This window comes from Artemia sp. Qi Xiang Cuo, chromosome 13 (assembly GCF_049724085.1).
Source record: "Artemia sp. Qi Xiang Cuo chromosome 13, ASM4972408v1, whole genome shotgun sequence".
Lineage (NCBI taxonomy): Eukaryota > Metazoa > Arthropoda > Branchiopoda > Anostraca > Artemiidae > Artemia > Artemia sp. Qi Xiang Cuo.
This window is the reverse complement of record NC_142806.1, coordinates 19,938,943-19,960,720: the sequence shown is the minus strand read 5'-3', so window position 1 is coordinate 19,960,720 and position 21,778 is coordinate 19,938,943. Positions and strand designations below refer to the sequence as shown.

Below are 21,778 nucleotides of genomic sequence, written 5' to 3'. Positions count from 1 at the left end.
AATGACAAAAACTTTCAGAAAAGAGGTGCAGTCAAAGTAATGATTTGTTGACCAAAAGGGAATTAGCCCAAGTTTTTATTTAGAAATAAAGAAAAAACTTTTATATGTCAACAAATGTTCACTACATGAACGTAAACATAAAAAATTAAAATGAATCCTTGACCAAGATAAAGACTCTCAAGGATTCACTTCAATGGAACAAATATCAACAGGATATTTAAAAATAATTATATTTTTTCTGTAATTTAATTTCTAATTGTGATTTTTAAAGATATTAACATTAAGAGTAATGACTACATAAGAATTAGTGTAAGTCTTAAAGCATTAATTAATTTTTATTATAATATATTAAGTAAGTGTAGGTATTAAGTATTACTATATGAGAACTAAGTGACTAAGTGGATATTCCAATTTTATTCATTTCAAAAATTCAAAAAATATTCATTTCAAAAAATGGAACAAAAATCAACAGGATATGTAAAAATAATTATATTTTTTCGGTACTTTCATTTCTAATTGTGATTTTTAAGGATATTAACATTAAAAGTAATGACTAACTAAGAATTAGTGTAAGTCTTAAAGTATTAATTAAGTATTATTATAATATATTAATTAATTTTAGGTATTAATTATTAATATATTAGAACCAAGTGACTAAGTGGATATTCCAATTTTATTCATTTCAAAAATTCAAAAAATATTCATTTCAAAAAATGGAACAGAAATTAACAGGATAGGTAAAAATAATAATATTTTTTTGGTACTGTCATTTTTAATAATGATTTTTAATGATATTGTCATTAAAAATAATGACTACCTATGAATTAGCCTAAGTTTTCAAGTATAAATTAAGTATTATTATCATGTATTAAGTAAGTGTATGTATTAGGTATTACTATATGAGAACTAAGTGACAAAGTGGAGATTCCAATTTTTTTTCATATTTTAGGAAGAATAGTGAAAATTGGCAAAAAAAATGAGGCTAAAGGATTATTGATTTCAAATAATGACCTCACAGACAACATAATAGAAGGTAATAGAGGTGATAAGTGTAAAGAGGATATATGAACAATGTGTGCACGGGTCTAAGCTTTGAATTAAAAATTAAATGCAATATAAACTTTTCCACAGCAAAAAGAGATAAAATGAATTATCGCATCTTTTAATGGCAAAATGTACTAAATACAAACACAAAAATGGAATCAGTTACTGAGATGGGATTTAGCTGAAGTTTTTACATAGAAATAATTAGAAGCTTTTATGTAACAACAAAAACATAGGAAAGGAAAGATGCTGAATTAAATTACAAAACCGCTGGAATAAAACAACACCCTTAAGAAGAACCAGAGCAAAATCGACCAATTAGGATTATTTTTCGAACTTAAAGAGTACAGAATAATATATATAATCAAATTACAAAATTAACGCTCGTAACCTAAACATACAAATAATATTCAAGACTATCAAAAAAGAGTGATTAACAAGCAAGAGAGATTGAACGAAAGAGAGAGAGAGAGAGAGAGAGAGACAGAGAGAGAGAGTGAGAAAAAAAGAGAAAGGGCGAGGCTGAGATAAAAAAAGGAAACAGAAAAGAATGCTGCAGAAAAAGCTTGCGGCTTCAACCAAATAAGGCTTAAAGTTTCGATTTTTGAAAAGAAGTAATATCTCAATCAGACCACAAATGGCATAGCTAAACGATCAAGCTAAGTTAAAAAAATTGCAGCAAAATCTGCACCCAAAACAGTTAGGATAAGATTTTTTTTTATCAAAAATCGCTTTTTATCCTACATATAAAGTTGAAAAGACATCTTCCATCGGGTTAAAAGCTGCTATCCTTTCAACCGGACGTACGGTAACTGACATCGTTGATGGGGAAGAAATGATTTATCTACTTTTGTTTAAACTATGGAAATAAATAATTAGGAAAGATACAGCAGACAAATAAAATAAATTCCAAAAGAACAGAACTTTAGGACTGGACTTGGCCGTAGGATCCAGGAGGAGGTCGATATTTGTGCGGAAATGTCACTATTTGTAGCCAGGAAAAAGCAAATTTTCGAACGTCTATATTTTTGGCACAATTTTCAATTCTGACTCCTTCACTGTAAAAGAGAAAATGTGATTAAAGAGAAAAACAGAAACTGATAAAAAAATTTACATAAAAGGTGAAAACAAAAAAATAGCCCAAATTTTTTGGCTCTGCACAAATTCGGAAGAAATATATGAAAGTAACGTGAAAGTAACGGCGCCAAATCATCAAATTATTTGAACATCCTCCTTAAAACTGATGCTTCACAGCTACATTTAGGAGAAAAGTGACATTACATCTCGCTGAAGCCTATACTGAATGAGATAGAAACGAAAGACAATATTAGAGAAAAATAAAAAGCTTTATGGCAAGCATGTATCACAATTCACAAGCCAGTGGTAGATCCGGGGGAGGGGGATAAGTTAATTTTGTGCAGATATTTATGATAGGTCGCTAAAAATTGTGCTTTTTAGAAATACATCTGAGGTCAAAGGAAAAGCAGGATTTCCTCGACTGGACTAAGGAAAGATGATAAAAAAGCATCTGAAAGAAATTGGAACTTTATGAGAGGGAGTAAAGGGCGAACTTCTGAACAGATTTTGGAAGGGGAGTGCATAGATACAGTAGCCTTAAGATCTGGGATGAGTTATCAGCAGAACTCAAAGTTTTAATTTAATTTATATGAAACTGCCGAGCAAAAAAGAGGTCACAAAATTCTAGCCCTAACATTCACCTAAATTTCCTGTGTATTTTCTTCCTTCCAAATACTTCCTCTGAAATATATGGAATATAAACCAGATCATCAAAACTTTCAATTCAAGCAATCAATTCAAAAAAAGTACACTTATAAAACGCTTAATTTTTTTTCTTTATTAGATGTTATTGAAGAAAAGAATGCTGCTTTAACTCACAGGAAAAAACAAGTTTTTTTTTATTTTTCAATGTGGTTTTTCAGTAAAGGGCACGTATAACTACAAATATAGCCCCCAAGGGGGAGGGGAGGGATACGTCTGTACATTGAAACGCTTATTAATTTCAGATTCGGTTCATCTTAATGAGATTTATTTATGATAAAGACATTAGAGATATTTTAGACTTTTTTAGGATATTGTTTATGATACTGTGGTAACGCAGTGATTTGGCAGTACGTGGTCAGGGATTCGATCCGAGCTACCGCGAGGTTGGGGGACAGATTTTCCGTCCCTATATATATATATATATATATATATATATATATATATATATATATATATATATATATATATATATATATATATATATATATATATATATATATATATATATATATATATAAAACGGCCAGTAAAATGTGAATATTTTTCGACGCCCCATACCATCAATGGGTCTACAGAATCCTTCAACGTGACATCATTGCACGGACCATGTTTTCTGCATTCATTATTTCGTATAACTTTAGAACTTTGTGTCCTAAATGTCTAATTAAAAATTCCCTCCCAAGCAATATTGGGCCGTAGGGACACCCAGAAGCACAACATTCACAAAAAGGGGAACTATTGCCTTCCAATCAGCGTTGGTCCTTAAAAAAGCACCACATTTAAAATTATGATTGGTCGAATCCCTAACTGTTTTTGAAATATGAAGACATGAAAAAAAAAAAGATTTAACAGATCGCTCTCTACTCAGTCAACGCTATTTCGTTATTACGAAACAAGGATGTACAAAATATAATAACATAAAGAATATTATAAGATATCATAGGCAGCGCAATAGCGCTGCCTAAGTAAAAATCGATGTTGGCACAATGTATTATTTATTTTTTTTTTGTTTCCATACCCGGGCACTTCGTATCGAAGGAGTTGCCGTAGAAACTTCGAAAAGGGCTCATTCGATTGGAAATTGGAGTGGCTAGTGCCCTTTTTAACAGTCGAAAGTGATTGTAGGGCAACTAGCCCCCCCCCCTCACGCCCATCATTCCCTCAAACACACTCAATCAAAATTTTTAGATAGCCATTTTGTTCAGCGTAGTTTATTTACAGATAGAAAATATGTTTTGAGGAGGACACTCCCCCACAACCCTCGGGGCAAGGGTTTTAATTTATGCCCTGAGGGCATATAAGAACGGTGGCCGGCGTTTACCCCCGGCGAATATCCCAACCGGAAAATACCCCCCGCAAAAAATACCCCCCGTGGAAAATACCCCCTGCGGAAAATACCCCCCTGCAGAAAATACCCCCTAAGCTCAGTCCCACATTCTGAGAAAATTTCAATTTTTCACAAAATTTTTCAAATTTTTGGGTCACTTGCCGGTGACTCTGGGCGGGTGGGCGCCCCTAAATATTGTCCCAAATTCCTCTCTCAATTTACCACTTGTTCACGGATGCCACCATCACCAATCACTTTTCCAATAGTATCTAATCATTGCCTCAGCTCAGTTCAGCAATCTGAGCAAAGTTCAACTTTCTCAAGTTTTGGGTCACTTGCCGGAGACTCTGGCGAGGTGAGCACCTCCAAAAATTGTCCTAAATTCCTCTCTCGCCTTAGAACTTATTCACGGATGCCTAAATCCGTGAACGGTTAGACTGTTTCCCTGGCGGTAACCATGCATGCGCTTCACACATACCAACAATTTTTTTTTCATTTTCACACGGGGTCCCAATCTAGCCCATGTCCATCGCTTAGCATTCAGGCCTTAAAAAATAAAGCCCAGATAGTCAGACCCCAACGCTCCAATCTGAACACTGAACGCTAAAAAATGCTCAAATTTTATCTAATAATTAATTAAAAATTTGCATCCTGAGCCCCTGATGATAATCCACAGACCTTATATGAGGGGGTCACTATGCTTTGAAAATAGTGAAAAATGAAATTTTCTCAGAATGCTGGACTGAGCTGAGGCAATGAATAGATACTATTTGGAAAGTGATTGGAGACGACGGGCACCCCTCCCCACCTATCCTGAAGAGAGAAGCTTGAATGCTAAGCGATGGACATGGGCTAGATTGGGATTCCATATGAAAATGAAAAAATATTGTTGGCATGTGTTTACCGCATGGTTATCTCCTGAGCAACGGTCTAACCATTCATGGCATTAGACATCCGCGAACAAGTGCTAGAGCAAGAAAGAAATTTGGGACAATTTTTGGGGGCGCCCACCTGCACAGAATCCCTGGAAAATGACCCAAAACTTTAAAAATTGAAATTTTCTCAGATTGCGGGGCTGAGCTGTGCCAATGAATAGGTACTATTTGGAAGATGATTGGAGAGAGGCTAGGTGGAGAGAAGCACAGTATAAGGGTACAATTATAGAACCCAAAAAATTGGGCTTGTATGATGGAAGCGGCTGAGCTTAAGGGGGTATTTTCCGGGGGGGGGGGGGGTATTCGCCCAGAACCATAAGAACGATGTTGGCACAATATGTTATTTATTATTTTTTCCTTTAGAGCAGGGCACTTCGTATCGAAGAAGTTGTCGTAAATACTTCGAAAAGGGCTCATTCGATTGATAATTGGAGTGACTCTTGCCCTTTTTAGTAGTCGAAAGTGATTGGAAGGCAACTAACACCCCTTCCACGCCCACCATTTCCCGAAAACCATACAATCAAAATTTTGAGATAGCCATTTTGTTCAACGTAGTTGATTTCCAGATAGAAATTATGTTTTTGACGAGGACACCCCCCAAAGCCTTCAGGGCAAGGGTTGTAAGTTATGCCCTGGGGGCATATGGGGCTTTTATAGAAGGCGTTGTCGTAGAAAATTCAGAAAAGGCTCATTCGATTGGAAATTCAAAGAGCTAGTCCCCTTTTTAATAGTCGAAAGTGATTGGAGGGCAACTAGCCCCCCCCCCCTCAACGCCCATTATTCCCCCAAACATATCCAATCAAAATTTTGAGATAGCCATTTTGTTCAGCGTAATTGATTTCCAGATAGAAAATATGTTTTTGAGGAGGACACTCCCCCACAACCCTCGGGGCAAGGGTTTTAAGTTATGCCATGAGGGCATATAAGAACGACTTTGGCACAATGTATTATTTATAAATTTTTTTCCTTTAGAGCAGGGTACTTCGTATCGAAGAAGTTGTCGTAGAAACTTTGAAAAGGGCTCATTCAATTTAAAATTGAGTGGCTTGCGTCCTTTTTAATAGTTGAAAGTGATTAGAAGGCAAGTAACACCCCTTCCACGCCCACCATTTCCCCAAAAAAATCCAATCAAAATAGTGAGAGAGCCATTTTGTTCCACGCAGTTTAAAGTTCAAGAAATTATACCTTTGATTAGAACACTCCCCCAACAGTCTTCAGGGGAAGGGTTATAAGTTATTCCCTGAGGGCATATAAGTTTTTATTGAAATCTGTGTCGTAGAAACTTGAAAAAGGGCTCATTCGATTGGAAATTCAAAGGGCTAATGCCCTTTTTAATAGTCGAAAATTGAGTTGAGGGCAGCTAACCCCCTCTCACGCCCGCTTTATCCTCAAACACATCAAATCAAAATTTTTAGACAGCCATTTTCCTCAATGTAGTTGAAAGTTTTGGAAATTAGGTCTTTTAGGTGTACATCCCCTCCCCTCCCCCAGCTCTCAGGTCCAGGGTTGTAAGTTATGCCCCTGGGGGCATATAAGGTTTGTATAGAAGGTGATGTTGTAAAAATTTCAAAAAAGCCTCATATGATTGGAAATTCAAAGGGCTAGTCCCCTTTTAAATAGTCGAAAGTGATTGGAGGGCAACTAGCAACTATTTGTTTTTGAGGAGGATACTTCCCAACAGCATCCGGTACAGGGGTTTTAAGTTATGCCCTGGGAATATGTGAGAACAATGTTGACACTATGTATTATTTATTATTTTTTTCCTTTAGACCAGGACACTTTGTATTGAAACAGTTTTCGTAGAAACATTAATCTAGACCCAATTAATTGGAAATTAGAGTGGCCTGTGCCCTTTTTAATAGTCGATAGTGATTGGAAGGCAGCTAACACCCCTTCTACGCCCACCATTTCCCCAAACACATCCAATCAAAATTTTGAGATAGCCATTTTGTTCCAAGCAGTTTGAAGTTCAGGAAATTTTACTTCTGATTAGAAGACTCCCCCAACATTCTTCAGGGCAAGGGTTATAAGTTATTTCCTGGGGGCATATAAGTTTTTATTGAAATCTTTGTCGTAGAAACTTGAAAAAGGGCTCACTCGATTGGAAATTCAAAGGGCTAGTGCCCTTTTTAATAGTCTCGAAAGTGATTTAACGGCAACTAACCCCCTCTCACGTGCACCTTTTCCCCAAAGACATTCAATCAAAATTTTTAGATACCCATTTTATTCAAAGTAGTTGAAAGTTTTGGAAATTTGGTCTTTGAGGATGACAACCCCTTCACCCCCACAGCCCTCCGGGCAAGAGTCGTAAGTTATGCACTAGGAGCATATAAGGTTTTTATAGAAAGCGATGTTGTAGAAACTTCAAAAAGGGCTCATTCGATTGGAAATTGAAAGGGCTAGTGCCCTTTTAACAATTGAAAGTGATTGAAGAGCAAATAAACCCCCTCTAACGCCAAGCTTTTCCTCAAACACATTCAATCAAAATTTTGAGATATCCATATTGTTCAACGTAGTCTAAAGTTCTGGAAATTAGGTCTTTTAGGATGATAATCCCATCAGAGCCCTCAGTGCAAGGGTTGAAAGCTATGCCCTGGGGGCATATAAGGTTTATATAGAAAATTGTTGTATTTCAAAAGGGGCTCATTTGATTGGAAATTGAAATTGCCCTTTCTAATAGTCGAAATTGAGCAGAGAGTAATTCACGCCCATCATTTACCCAAAAACATTCAATCACATTTTAAAGATAGCCATTTTGTTCAACGTTGCTGAAAGTTTTGGAAATTATGTAGTTAAGGATGACCAACCCCCGAGAGCCCCCATGGTAAAGATTGTAAGCTATGGCAAGGGGACATATAAGGCTGTTATAGATAAAGTTGTCGTGAAAAATGCCAAAAGGGCTCATTCAATTGGAAATTGAGAGGGCTAGTGCCCTTTTTAATGGTTGAAAGTGATTGAAGGGTGACTAACCCCCCTCTCACACCCACCGTTCCTCCAAACACATCTAATCAAAATTCTCAGATAGCCATTTTGTTCAACGTTGCAGAAATTTCTGGAAATTAGGTCTTTGAGGACGACAACCCCTCCCAGCCCTCAGAGCAAGGGTTGTAAGTTATGCCCTGGGGGCATAAAAGGTTTTTATTGAAAGCATTGTCGTAAAAACTTCAAAAGGGCTCATTTGATTGGAAATAGAAAGGGCCAGTGCCTTTTTAATAGTTGAAAGGGACTGAAGAGTGAATAACGCCCCTCTCATGCCTGCCATTTTCTCAGACACATCCAATCAATCTTGTGAGATAGCCATTTTGTTCTACTTAGTTGAAAGTTCTGAAAATTAGGTCTTAGAGAATGACAATTACCCTCACAGCCCTTATGGTAAGGGTTTTAATTTATGCACTGGGGGCATATAAGGTGTTTATAGAAAGTGTTGTCGTAGAAACTCAAAAAGGGCTCATTCGATTGGAAATCGAAAGGCCTAGTGCCCTTTTATTAGTCGAAATTAATTGGAAGGCTTGACATTTTTATAGTAAAGATCGATGTGGGTATAATTTATTATTTTTCTGTTGTTGTTGTTGTTTAGACCAGGGCACTTTGTATTGAAGGAGTTGTCGTAGGAACTTCGAAAAGGGCTCATTCGATTGAAAATAAAAAGGGCTTGTGCCCTTTTTAATAGTCGGAAATGATTGGAGGGAAACTAATCCCCCTCCACGCCCAGCCTCCCATTTGCCTTTATGTTTAAAACCTAAATGTTGACATAAGATTAAATCAAAATGCACTGTGTTAATGCTAATTCCCAATAGGGCATCACAGCAGTATCCCAAGAACGACTGAGGGTATTATGTTCAAACTTTTGGGGCTACTTCTGCTTTTAAAATTTAACTAAATCAAAATAGCGTAGGTGTATCCAAGCTATCAAAGAAAGTAAACAGATTTTTTTGTGAATGGTATCAAGTTTTCCATTTCAGGTCAACTAGAGGAGGTATGCAACTAAATTAAACACTACTATGTGTGTCCAGATTTTTAAGAGGGTGCATGTTGTTAAAAATTGCTGAAAACTTTTCTCCAGCATACAAATAGCAGGCCAAACTATAAATTCTTAAAAAAACAAAAAGATTTAAAGTATTATTTTCTTTTTCCCATAAAAGACTGTGTCTATATAAAACGAACAGAAATTAATTTAAAAAAAACTTTTTCTACAAAATAAGTTTTTCAAAGGAAAGTAAAGAATTCCATTAAACAAAAAAGGAGCAAAAATAAAATCAAATAATCTACCAAGCGTGAAACTACCAAAAATCAGCATCGATAAATAAACGCTATTATAAAATAAGGATGTAAACTCTCAATTTCTCCATTTTTAAAATTATTTTTGAACAATGCTGCCGGATTGATTAGTTCCCTGCCAACATAGCCTATTATCAAGTAATTTGCAAGTTAACTTCCGAAAAATGACTTTGGGGCTGCATAGACATTTGTAAAATCCATATTTTAAAGCTTATATTTATGCCTTCAAGAAATGACAAGGTCATTTTGATATGAAGAGCTTCATTTTCTAGGTATTTCTAAAATAAGACGTTTCGAAAGAATAAAGTCACTTGTGATGCTAGAAAATGCTAGAAATGGGGTGGGGGTAGTACATACTGGTTTTTGAACCACTGTTACTATAATAGGTATGGCAAAAAAAACTTGCCATACTATAATAGGTATGGCAAAAAAACTTGCCATACTATAATAGGTATGGCAAAAAAACTTGCCATACTATAATAGGTATGGCAAAAAAACTTGCCATACTATAATAGGTATGGCAAAAAAACTTACGGACGCGTAATTTAGTTTGTCTGAATTTGTAGATTCACCGATCAAAGTACCAAATTTTCAAGCAATCAGGATTTGAATATAATTGTTTTCAATAAATGATACTTTCCTGAGTACTTTATCAACTAGTTCTAACTAGAGGGGGTAAAATGGAGGATCTATTGCAGAATTTTGCAAACCATTTTCATTTTTTCTTGTCTATTTTCGAAATTCTTGTCTGTATAGAATTTTTTTTAGCCAATTCCAATTTTTTATGTAATTTTGCCGACTTTTTTTTCTGGCACGGGAAAGAGCACTATTGTATGTGCCGACTTTTGTATAAAAATAGAAATTGGGAAATTATTTTGAAAATTGAAAAATTATTTTGGGAAACTGGGTATTTTTGAAACAGTATAATTTTGAGGACCCCCTACAATTTTCTGTTGAGGTGGGTCCAAAGGACCACCAAATGTGTTAGGAAGAAAGACGTTCTACTTGTTCCTTTTAGGGATACGGGCCCGATACTACCAGGGTCAGGATTGGCGATAAAAGAATGGAACATAGCGAATTTTTAAATACATAAATTTGAAAGAATTTTGAGATCCTTGGTGAATTTTTCTGCCCAAGAGGTTCCTTACCAGACGCAATTCAGAACTGCTGCAAATACGGTATGAGGAAGTAATTCAAAGCTAAGAAATAATATCAAAATATAAATGTTTTGAATAGGATTTAAAGCTTTTTTTAGTTTAGGGTATTTAAATCTTACTTCTTAAATTTTAGAAAGACCCCAAAATCCTACATTTACACGAGAGCTTTCTTTTTTTTTCATTATATACTAAAGAGGGGTTCATCATGAGGTAGCTGTGACTGATCCACAAGCCCCATCTATTTAGTGTTGGTAGATATTTAGTCAAAGAAGCTAGAGATATAGTTTTAGTTAAAGTGGAACATTTGGATAGTAATGTTATCGACAACTTAGTTTACATATACAGGATTCTTTATTATCTTTATTCTCAATATTAATATTGGTTACTTGTCAGGTACTTATTATTGTTTTGATGAAGCATTTCGTACTGATGAGCTGCAAGTAAAGAGCGACCCATGCCAGTTGAACCCGAATCTCTAAAAAAAAAAAAGAATTTATTAACAGTGTATACATGAAAAAAATTTCCATTTCATATTGTTTACAAAACAGATTCCTCATCATAATTTTTTCCATGTTCAGATTTACCCTTTAAGATTAATTCTAATCTACTACATTTAAATTTTACAAATTTTACTACTAAAATTACTACTAAATGTTACTACAAAATTATACTACTACATTTAAAGTTTCCTATTTAAGATGTAATTCTTTTAAACTAGTCCTTGCATTTCATTCTAGATTTTATTTAATTTCATCTTTATATGCAAAAAGAAAAAAGATGAAAGATAAAAGAAAAAAAAGATAAAAAGCGTAAAAAAGGTTAAGAAAAAAAAGGAAGTAAAAAATGATCTATACCTCCGCATAGTATCCAAAGCTTTTTGATACTCTTGGTCTGATAGATCCAACTCTCTCGTTAATAAATTACACTGTTGAAGTGTCACAGCCATTCCAGTTCTGTCTTTGGCACTTTTACAACTTGTAATTTGCAAGCCTGAAAAGGGAGAAGAAGAATGAATAAAATCCTAGAAAAGTGTTCTAATGCTGAAAAATATGAAGTTACTTGGCCAAAAAACTTTTTCTCAACCTACAGCCCCCCCCCCCCCAGAAAAAAGATTTGCAATTTGAAAGTTTCTCCCCCCTCCCCTTCTGAAAAAAACAGTTACCTAAAACAGATTAAAATAATGAAGCGTTGTTGCCATTCTAGATGTATCGTTTATCAAGTTATAGTTTGCAAAATTGAAAAAAAAGGAAAAAACGAAGCCCAAGGAAAAGTATGTGATATTCGAATATATATATATATATATATATATATATATATATATATATATATATATATATATATATATATATATATATTGCTGTTTTTGGCGAAAAATATTTGTTTTCTAACCTTATCATAGAGCCCCTTCCCAAACCGTCTGGAAAATTGTCTACAGTCTTGCTGCAAGTCATGGTATCTGGTTACTTGATACAAGAACGTCGGACAAGATTTACCTAAAGCTTACCTCCCCTAGCAAAAAAATGAGTTTCCTTGCACTTGTTAATGCTAAAAAAATTATACTAATCAAACAATGAAATTTTATAACTAGTAAAATAAAAAGTGTTACAAAGCTAATAAATTACTAAAATAAAGCTAAAAAAAGCTTCAAAAAAACTGAAGTGCTGAAATGTTGCAGTCATTCCAGTTCTATCTAAGGCGCTTTTACAATTTGTAATTTGCGCATCTGAAAATATGTATAAAAGAAAAAATTGGTAAAAAAGAAAGAATGATAGAAGAACAGATGTTGGAGCCATTCCTGTTTTTCTTTGACATTTTCACAACTAATTTCCACGTCTGGCAGTAAAGAAGAAAACTAGAAAAATCTTGGATAATTCTAGAATATTTGCAAATAAGATGACTTTTTTCTGGAAAAAAAAAACAAAAACAAACAAACAGAAAAAACACAACAACAGCTTTTTCAAACCTTAGAGCTACCAAGAAGCTGCCTGCATAAATTCTTCATGAAAGATTGCAAACCTACTAGTGTCAATCCATATATTTGTCACCAGGGACGTATCCAGGATTTTCGTTCTAGGTGAGAGGGGCTTCGGAAGGATGAGGGGAATTTTTGTTTGGGGGAGGGTTTTGAAAAAAAAACTTACAAAACACCACATATATTTGTTTACATGCATCTTTGCTACTTCTTTTGTACGAGTCGGGTAACTTCTTTTTTTATTATTTTTTATTTTTTTATTTTTTGGGGGGGATGAGGGACCCCCCCCCCCCCCCCACATTAAAAATATTATTGACCGATTTGTCGTTGTTGTGATCAGTAAAAAAAGCTGTGAAAAACAAATCTAAATTTTATAATATAACATTTAAATAATAAAATTTTAATAAAATAATAAATCCATAAATAATGGTATAATAATAGTATAATGATATAACAAAATAATGGTATAAAAAAATAGTATAACAAACTCCAAAAATACATTATATGTAAAAAAAAGAAACTACCTAGAAGCTGCCTGCAGAGATTCTCCATAATTTCCAAGATTTTCACATTTCGACTCTTCTGCAAGAAACATTCTTCTCGAAGCTCTTTCATTATGCCTGCAATCGTGCAACGTTGTTTTTCTACAAAAATGACGAATAAGACAACAAAAACACGAAACCGAATAAGAAATTTAAAATTACACAATGGTACAGAATCCCAGAATAGTCCTAGAATCCAGCATCCATAATTTAGTAATTTAGAATAGAGTCCTAGAATTTACTTTGCACAGAACTTTAAAATTAGGTTATTCTACAAAAAAGGAAAGGAAGAAAAAAAAAGGGAAAAAACCCATAAAAACAAAATGACAAAGTTAAAACTTAAAATAGTAAGGAATCCCAGAACAGTGTCCTAGAATTTATCTTATAGAGAATTCTAAAATTAGATTATTTTAAAAAAGAAACAAATTAGGAAAAAAAAAAAAAAAAAAAAAAAAAAAAAAAAAAAAAACATTACAGAATTCAATAATAGAGCATTAGAATTTAGGTTATTCATGTTCACTTTATAGGAGCATATAGCTGTGTTAACTAGAATAGCTGGTAGACAGTACAAGCACTTAAACGTAGATAAATAATTTCTGAGACCACACTGGCTAAATATGACAAAACGAGAAACATTTAGGACAAATAAAGTAAAAGAAAAAGAAAATAGAGCATGTAAAAAAAGAGAAAAGAAAACAAATATTTCGGCTGACACCTCCATTCAGCCGTCCTCAGTGCAGAAATAGGAATAAAAATATGCAAAAGTCCCCAGGACAATGCAAACATACAGAAAATTTTAAAAAGGGAAAAACTGAACAGAAGAGGTCTTTTCTCAAGCAGTGGTGATGGGGCAACTCTTATTCCTGCAATGAGAACGGCTGAGTGGACGTCTCGACCAAATATTTGCATTTTGTTTTTCCTTTTTTTTTACTGGCTATAATTTACCTTGTTTTTTTCGTTGTCCTAAGTTTTCTAGTTTTGTAATAACGTGAATAAATTATACCTATTAAACACTTGTCGAAATAGAAATTTTGGTTTTTAGTTAAATAGAGTCATCTTCAAGGAAAAGTCTAACATACCAATAATGGATTAATTCCAAGTTACCTCCACAGAAGGAGCTTCCCTAGGCCATTCGGCACGTCCCTAGACGGCAATTAGGGAATAAACTAGAGATATGCTGGATACATCCGCAGAGAAGGAGTCACGGGGCAAGAGTCACCCAGTCCCAGGGGACAAAAAAACTGAAACTGGGGCAGACTTGCCCAGGGGTCACAAACACAGGCGAAAAAAGGAAGAAGCTCACATGAATGTACATTTTACAGGGCTCACCAGCATGTAGACACGTCCCATCGGTTACAAACCTTCTCCCATATCTGAGTAAAATTGCATTGTGCAGCATAACATCAACAAAAGAATTTTCTATAAGAGGACATCTGTGGAAGACCCAGAAGCAAAGAAAACGACCTCTGCAAGGAGGTGAAGAGGAGTGGCTTGCCGTCACCACCTATTCAGCCATAAAACACCTCTCTTGAAATCTATAAAAAGGTCTCAGTTTAGTTCAAAGTTTTGAAAAAACCTCGCCCGGGCTGACCGACGGACAACCTAGTTTGCACAACTATGACGGTAAAAATGATATGATTTTACTCAACAAAAGGTCCGGGGCAATCGGAAACCCTAGATCGATGAAAGAGGGGAAAATTCACACGGTTGTTACATCCCAACAAAAGGAATCCTACACTTTGATTTGCTAAATACCACCACACTTACCGAACCTAGAAGACTGGATCTCAGTAGAACAGCTACAGAGATACAGATTCGATGTTCTTGATCTATCAGAGACTCACTTCCCCATAACAAGTGAAAAGGAACTCGATGTAGCCTCCCTCTTTATCTCCGGCTACAAAAACAGAGTTCATAATCAAGGAGTAGGATTTCAAGGTGCACATCATCGAGACAGTGAATGACGTCCTTGGAAAAAAACACCAACGAAAAGCCGTTAATTACAGATGAGATCGTGAGACTATGTGAGGATAAGCGAATTCTCTGCAGCAGGTCCAAGCACAACAGCTGAGATACCTACAAGCTCTCCAAGAGAAGAGTGGAGCAAGAGATTAGAAAGGCGATGAACAACCGCCTTCTTCTTGTTTGAATTATTATGGAGACACTTTCTTATAATCTCATCACTGTAATCGAATTCAGGGTCCAGCGGTAAGCTGCTATAACTGAGATTGAACTCGGAGTCCCTTATTACTATGCAGAGATAAACCCCAGTGCGACACCACATGACTTGTGTACGCCTGTGTACTACCTGCGGAAGAAACGGGATGAATGCGCATTATTATTGAAGATAGTGAATAGCGCAGCAATTTTCAAAACGATACAGGAGTTTAGTCACACAAAGAACTACAGATACCAGTGATCCTGGACACTAAGGGGAAATTGATTAGCAATTCAAAGAAGAAACTCGAAAGATAGACAGAGCACCTCAAGGACAAATTAACCCCTCGCCGTAGCTGCGGACCCAGAAATACAGAAACGGTTCTCCACACCAGACCAAGAACTCAAACTAGCCTCCCCCCCAATCCAAGTCAGAAACTATATCAGCAATCAGGTCACTCAAGCACGGGAAAACCCCAAGGTCCAGATGTAGTTCCCGCTGAATTCTCCAACATCGGATCAGATGATGTAGCTGAACAATAACATACTACTGCGTCTAACGTGCGAAAAACCAGTCATATAGCCCGTCAATGGTCCTAGGCTACCCTTGTTCCAATTCGAAATACGGGATAAAAAAAAGAATGCAGAAACTGTCGTTCAATTAACCTCATGAGCCGCCAGTCACGTGCTCTAACAAATGTTTTACTCCGACACATACTAACAATTACTGCTTTTACCATTGGAGAATATCAGGCCAGCTTTAATCCTGGTAGATCAACAATCGACCAAATATTAATCTTTCGACAGCTCAGGGAACGATACACCGAATTCAACCAAGATATTTACCACCTATTTGTCGATTTCCGACAGACATTTCAGCAGGTGTAGCGAAAAGGAGTCTGGTATATCCTCTTTCACTAAGGAATACCAGATGAAACAGTCAAAATTATCAAGGTTCTGCGTAACCAATTTCAAGGCCCCATATTAACCGCTTGGATGTCAGAAAAGTTTTGTTCGGTGTACTTATTGTGTATCCAACAACAGTTTAGCACCCCCAAGACCCTTCTTTAGTGTTGTGGGTATGAGGTCAAAACAATATTTTGGAGGAAGAGTCATTTGTCAGAGAACTTGACAACACTGTCAATACTGCTTGACAACACTGTCAAGCGGTAAATAAACTTGGAAGCAGTACACATTACCAAGACAGTATTATTAATTATTAAAGATGATCAGAAAGACTAGGAGACCCAACTTAGTACCCAGGAAGGCTACATATAATTAATACCCAGGGGAGGGAAGATATAATTGCATATCAGATTTATCCTCATAACGAGGTTTAGGGTAAACCTGAATTGCATATCAGGTTTACCCTAGAAATAATACCCAGGGAGGGAAGATATAATTGCATATCAGGTTTATCCTCATAACGAAGCAGAGCATGGTTCTCGTCCAAAAATAAGAGAAAAAAGATACGCATAGCATTTAGGACAGCTTAGCCTATATCCAAACAGAGTTTAGCATCCCAAAGATCACTCTTTACCTAGATGGGTATGAACTCCATATCATCATCAAGAGGAACATTTATTGGAGGAACGTTCACTCTTCAGTCACTTGAAAAGTAGTACTAATTTGAACTAAAGGACTACTGAAGACGATCAGAAAGAGAAAGAATAGAGGACCCAAAACAAACAGAAATTAAAATAAGTCAAACTAAAAACGAGCAGAAATTAATCTGAACACTATGTTTTCTAAAACCCAAAATACAATTTGTACTTTGCTGACAAAAATCAGATGAATTTACTGAAAAAAATGTGCATTGTCAGTTTAATATACAAATGCTGATATTTATTCCTTAAAAGTTTTGATTTCTTAAAGTTATAAAAGTGAAAACATTTAAAATAATTTTTTTCAGTATAGTAGAAATTATATTCTGGCTTTTAAAAAGCATAGGGTTAGAACCCTACTCAGATTAATTTCTGTTCGTTTTGATTTTTACTTATTTTAATTTTTGTTGTTGGGTTTCATTTATTTACTGATACTGATTTGTAGTAGTTGTATGCTTGGTAGATTATTTGATTCTATTTTTCTTCATTTTTGGTTAAATGGAGTTCTTTAATTTTTTTTTGAAAAACTTATTTTGTCCAAAACGTTCTTTTGATTAATTTCTGTTCGTTTTATATTGACATAGTCTTTTTCAGAGAGAAAGACTGAGCCTCTTCTGAAGTTAAACAACCATACCTTCCATAAAAACCTTAAATACCCCCCAGGCATAACTTATAACCCTTGCCCCTAATGTCTGGCGTTTGTTTCGACCCCAAAAGTCGTGTTATATGATATTTAGACTATTTTCAATAGAATGGCTATCTCAAAATGGCTATCTTTTGACTATATCAAAATGTTGATCGGAAGTGTTTGGAGAAATGATGGGCGTGGGGGGGGGGCATTCGCCCTCCAATCGCTTTTGACTATTAAAAAGGGGACAAGCCCTCTCAATTCCCAATTGAATGAGTCCTTTTTGAAGTTTCCACGGCAACGCTGGCAGAGACCTAATTTCCAAAACTTTAAACTACGTTAAACAAAAATGTTTATCTCAAAATTTTGATTGGATGTGTTTGGGGAAATGGTGGGCGAGAGAGGGGCATTAGTTGCCCTTCAACCATTTACGAGTTTCCTAATGATTTATGGTGGATTTATAGCCCATAGCCAATAGCCGTCTAGCGCAAAGCATGTTTTTCTAGCCCATAGCCCTTCTTTATCATTAGGATTAAGGATGTGATTTACGAGTTTCTTTACGACTTATGGTGGATACATAGCCCATTGCCAATATCCGTCTAGCCCAAAGCCCATTTTCTAGCCCAAACCCCCTTCTCTATCTTTAGGATTACGGCTGTGATTTACGCGTTTCGTTACGATAAATGGTGGATTTATAAAAGAGTATGTAAATACAAACCCTTGTTACTTTCCAAATTAAGCTTCAAAAATTTCTTGCAGTAATCATGTATTCTCACAAAAGAATCGTTGTTTAATTTCTTCTCCAAATCGTCTTCTCCCAACTTCTCAGCAATTGGCACAAATTCATTGAAACCAACATTGAACAATACTGGCGTAATATTGAAGGACAATTGCTGACTTTGGCTTATACAATCAGCCGGCAAAGTAGAAAAAATGGCTTCAGGAACAGGTAACACAACCTGAAATAGGTGCATTTTTATGTCTGATTATACTCATAGATCCACGCAGTTCATTTCCTTAGGAGGGAGGGAGGAAGGTTATAAAGCGAAATTTCCCAGGAATAGAAGATCACAAAAGAAAGAATAGACCTTAGAACACCCCCCCCCCTCCCTCATATATACAAGCCTGCTTTAAATAATGACTTCACTAAAAAATAAGGATAAATATACTTTAATGGCGTTGCTGGCGCATAGGGCGTCGACTCAACCCTCTATAAGCACCTGTTTGCAGGTGCTAAGCTCCCTCATAGCCACACAAGACTATTATTGTTTTAACCATCGTTCAATTTTTTCATATTTTGGTTTCCATACTTTTTCGCATCAATACACAATACCAATGACCTTGGATCTAAGACCGTAGGATCATAAGTTCCTCAAGAGGCACCCAGAGTGCCAAGGGGGAACCACCAGTCATCCATCAAGTTTGCAGCTGCAATAATGTCCTTCCATTCTGGTTGAATGAAAATGATGCAAGCGAGCTTGAAAACCCGCAGTGGGTTAATCAAAAATTAAATTTTGCTTATATTCCTTTTCATTAACTTTCAGCAAACTTGAAAGATTACACTACAAATATTAGAAAGGACATTTTAAAGGAGACAGACGAAAGAGAGAGAGAGAGAGAGAGAGAGAGAGAGAGAGAGAGAGAGAGAGAGAAAGAGAGAGAGAGGGAGGGAGGTAGAGAGAGGGAGAGAGGTAGAGAGAGAGAGAGAGGGAGAAAGGTAGAGAAGAGAGAGAGAGAGAGGTAGAGAGAGGAGAAGGAGAGAGAGAGAGAGTTAGAAAGAGGGAGAGAGAGGTAGAAAGAGGGAGAGAAAGAGCGAGAGAGAGAGGGAGAGAGGGAGGGAGAGAGAGAGGGAGAGAGAGAACTAGTCGTAATTTTGTTTAGATACAGGCAGGCTTAGGATAAGCACAAGATATTTGATAATCTATATAAAAATGGTAAAAACAAATTATGGAACTATTACTGAAAAAAGAGCTCTAAATTCGGAGTAAAAGAGAAGAAGAATACAAACTAGTCATTAATTTGAAGCACTTTTTCAACAATCTATAGATCGATTCAGAAAATGTTGAATTTCAAATACAAACAGAACAATCTATTCCTAACGATAGAAAATAATAATATTGAATCAACCGTCTAGGGTCAAACGAAAAGCAGGTCGTCCTCGAATGTGGTGAGAGGATGTCGTAAGGAGAGATTCAAGGGAAATAGGAACTTCTTGGGAGGGTCTTCAATCTTGGCTGTCTTTATACTATAGTCTATACAAAAATATACTATAACCCTGTTTTACTCACTGCAATTTAGATTAAAAGGCTCCTAGATCTTGTATAACCTGATCACAAATTTTAAAATTAATCCTATCTATAACAGAAATAACATATACACAAAAAGAATTTCCTTCTATCCTTCCCCTCCCCTTATATACTGAATGATTTTCAGTTCGTTTCAGTTTTTAATGTTATACATATATATATTATATATATATATATATATATATATATATATATATATATATATATATATATATATATATATATATATATATATATATATATATATATATATATATATATATATATATATATATATATATATATATATATATATATATATATATATATGTGTGTGTATATATATATATATGTATATATATATATATATATATATATATATATATATATATATATATATATATATATATATATATATATATATTTATATATATATATTCTATTTTTGGCTCAGAGATCAGTTGCTTATCTCCTGTATCCATTTCATGTATTATATAAATATCCAAATTTCCGACATAACACCTTTAAATTAGGTGTTGTTTTCTTAGACCACACTGCTGTTCTAAGACGGACAAATTAACTTTCAAATGAGGATAAATTCATTTATTTAGACAGTGAAAAAAAAGGTACAAAAGTCCAGATATTTTGGTCACATATACAGCGACCGTCTTCAGTAGAAATACTAAAATAATAAAATTGAAACTAGCATATTTAGACGGTTGCTGCATATGTGATCGAAATATATGGACTTTTGTACCTGTTTCTTCACTGTCTAAATAAATGGATTTATCCCCATTTGAAAGTTTATTTGTTCATATCCAAATTTGTTACCTTGTGACTTCGGAATGGCTACGGCCAGACCTAGTACCATCCAGGAACTAGGTTCGATCCCCCATGTCACAAGGAAATGAAATTTCGTAACTCCTTTCTTCATAATTGTTTTCAAAATATCAAAAATTGTGATCCTACCCGACTGGGCTGGGAAGATTTCGTAAGTTAAGATTCAAGGGAAATAGGAATTTTCAGAGAGGGTAAAAAAAGGTGGGGGGTGGGGGCTTGGATAGATTAGGGTGGAGGATTGTGGGCAGATTGATGTATGGAATTTAAAAAATTGAGGGGATAGGGGTAATTGCTTACCTAAATGAACAACAACTAGAACACTTGGGACATTTTTTATTAGACAGTGGAATGTAAGTTTAAATGAATATTTCGACCCTATATGCAAGGGCTGTCCTCAGCAAAACAAATGAAAAAAGAATATAAAAGAACTCACATTAAAATACAATCGTTACATTTGAACTTTTTTCAAAACAGCCCTAGTATCATTACTTTAGGGAAGTTCAATTCCTGGTTGAACTTTACCTGAAGTAATGATGCTAGTTATGTTTTGAAAAGGTTTTTTTTAACGATTGTATTTTAATGTGAGTTCTTTTATACTCTTTTTTCATTTATTTTTCTGAGGACAGCCCTTGCATATAGGGTCGAAATATTCATTTAAACTTACATTCCACTGCCTTATAAAAAATGTCACTATTGTTCAACTTGTTGTTTATGATGGAAAGGCACTGTGGTCTTCGTAGCTATTTAATTGCTTACCTGTAGAGCGGAGCGAGTGCCACGAATAACTGGGGCCATTCCTTTAGGAAGATCTTCATTTTCTTGTTGTTCCTGAGACCCTTGGCAAGGAAATTCAGAGCCAGAAAATGCTTCAGGAGTAGGAGCCGGCCCAGGCAAATGTCCAGCTAAAAGTAAAATATTACTTTCAATCGATTTAAATCATTTTAAATGCTAAACTTTACGATAACGTTTTTGTTATGCGTTATACGTTGTCTGTGCATTTAATATAAGATATATTTAATATATACAAACTATATTTAATAATAAAAAAAAATCTAATTTTTGTTTGATTTGGTCTTCAAAAAAGAATAATTTTAAAAACAAATTCAATGGTAAAAAAAATCGTCAAAAACCGAGAAATGAAAAAAAAAAAAATAACAACAAAAAAGCGAGACAAGAGAGCATGTATATAATTCTTAGTAAATTTGGTAATTTCAGTAATAACTTGTA

At 35.1% G+C, this 21,778-nt stretch overlaps 1 protein-coding gene across 2 annotated transcripts in view; it reads right to left on the bottom strand.

Annotated features, from left to right (window-relative positions):
- Positions 1–718: 718 nt before the first annotated feature.
- Positions 719–21,778, bottom strand: part of LOC148945052 (inositol polyphosphate-4-phosphatase type I A) — a 91,553-nt gene continuing 70,493 nt past the window's right edge. Inside the window, exons 9-13 of one of the 2 annotated variants that reach the window (XM_089099185.1) lie at positions 21,308–21,453; positions 18,145–18,385; positions 13,020–13,139; positions 11,378–11,513; positions 719–2,102 (exon numbers count right to left, since the gene is read on the bottom strand). In XM_089099185.1, coding sequence (XP_088955311.1) covers positions 1,970–2,102; positions 11,378–11,513; positions 13,020–13,139; positions 18,145–18,385; positions 21,308–21,453 — 776 coding nt within the window. In that variant the 3' untranslated portion in view covers positions 719–1,969. The remainder of the gene's footprint in view (positions 2,103–11,377; positions 11,514–13,019; positions 13,140–18,144; positions 18,386–21,307; positions 21,454–21,778) is intronic. The other variant, XM_089099186.1, reaches the window with a different exon arrangement.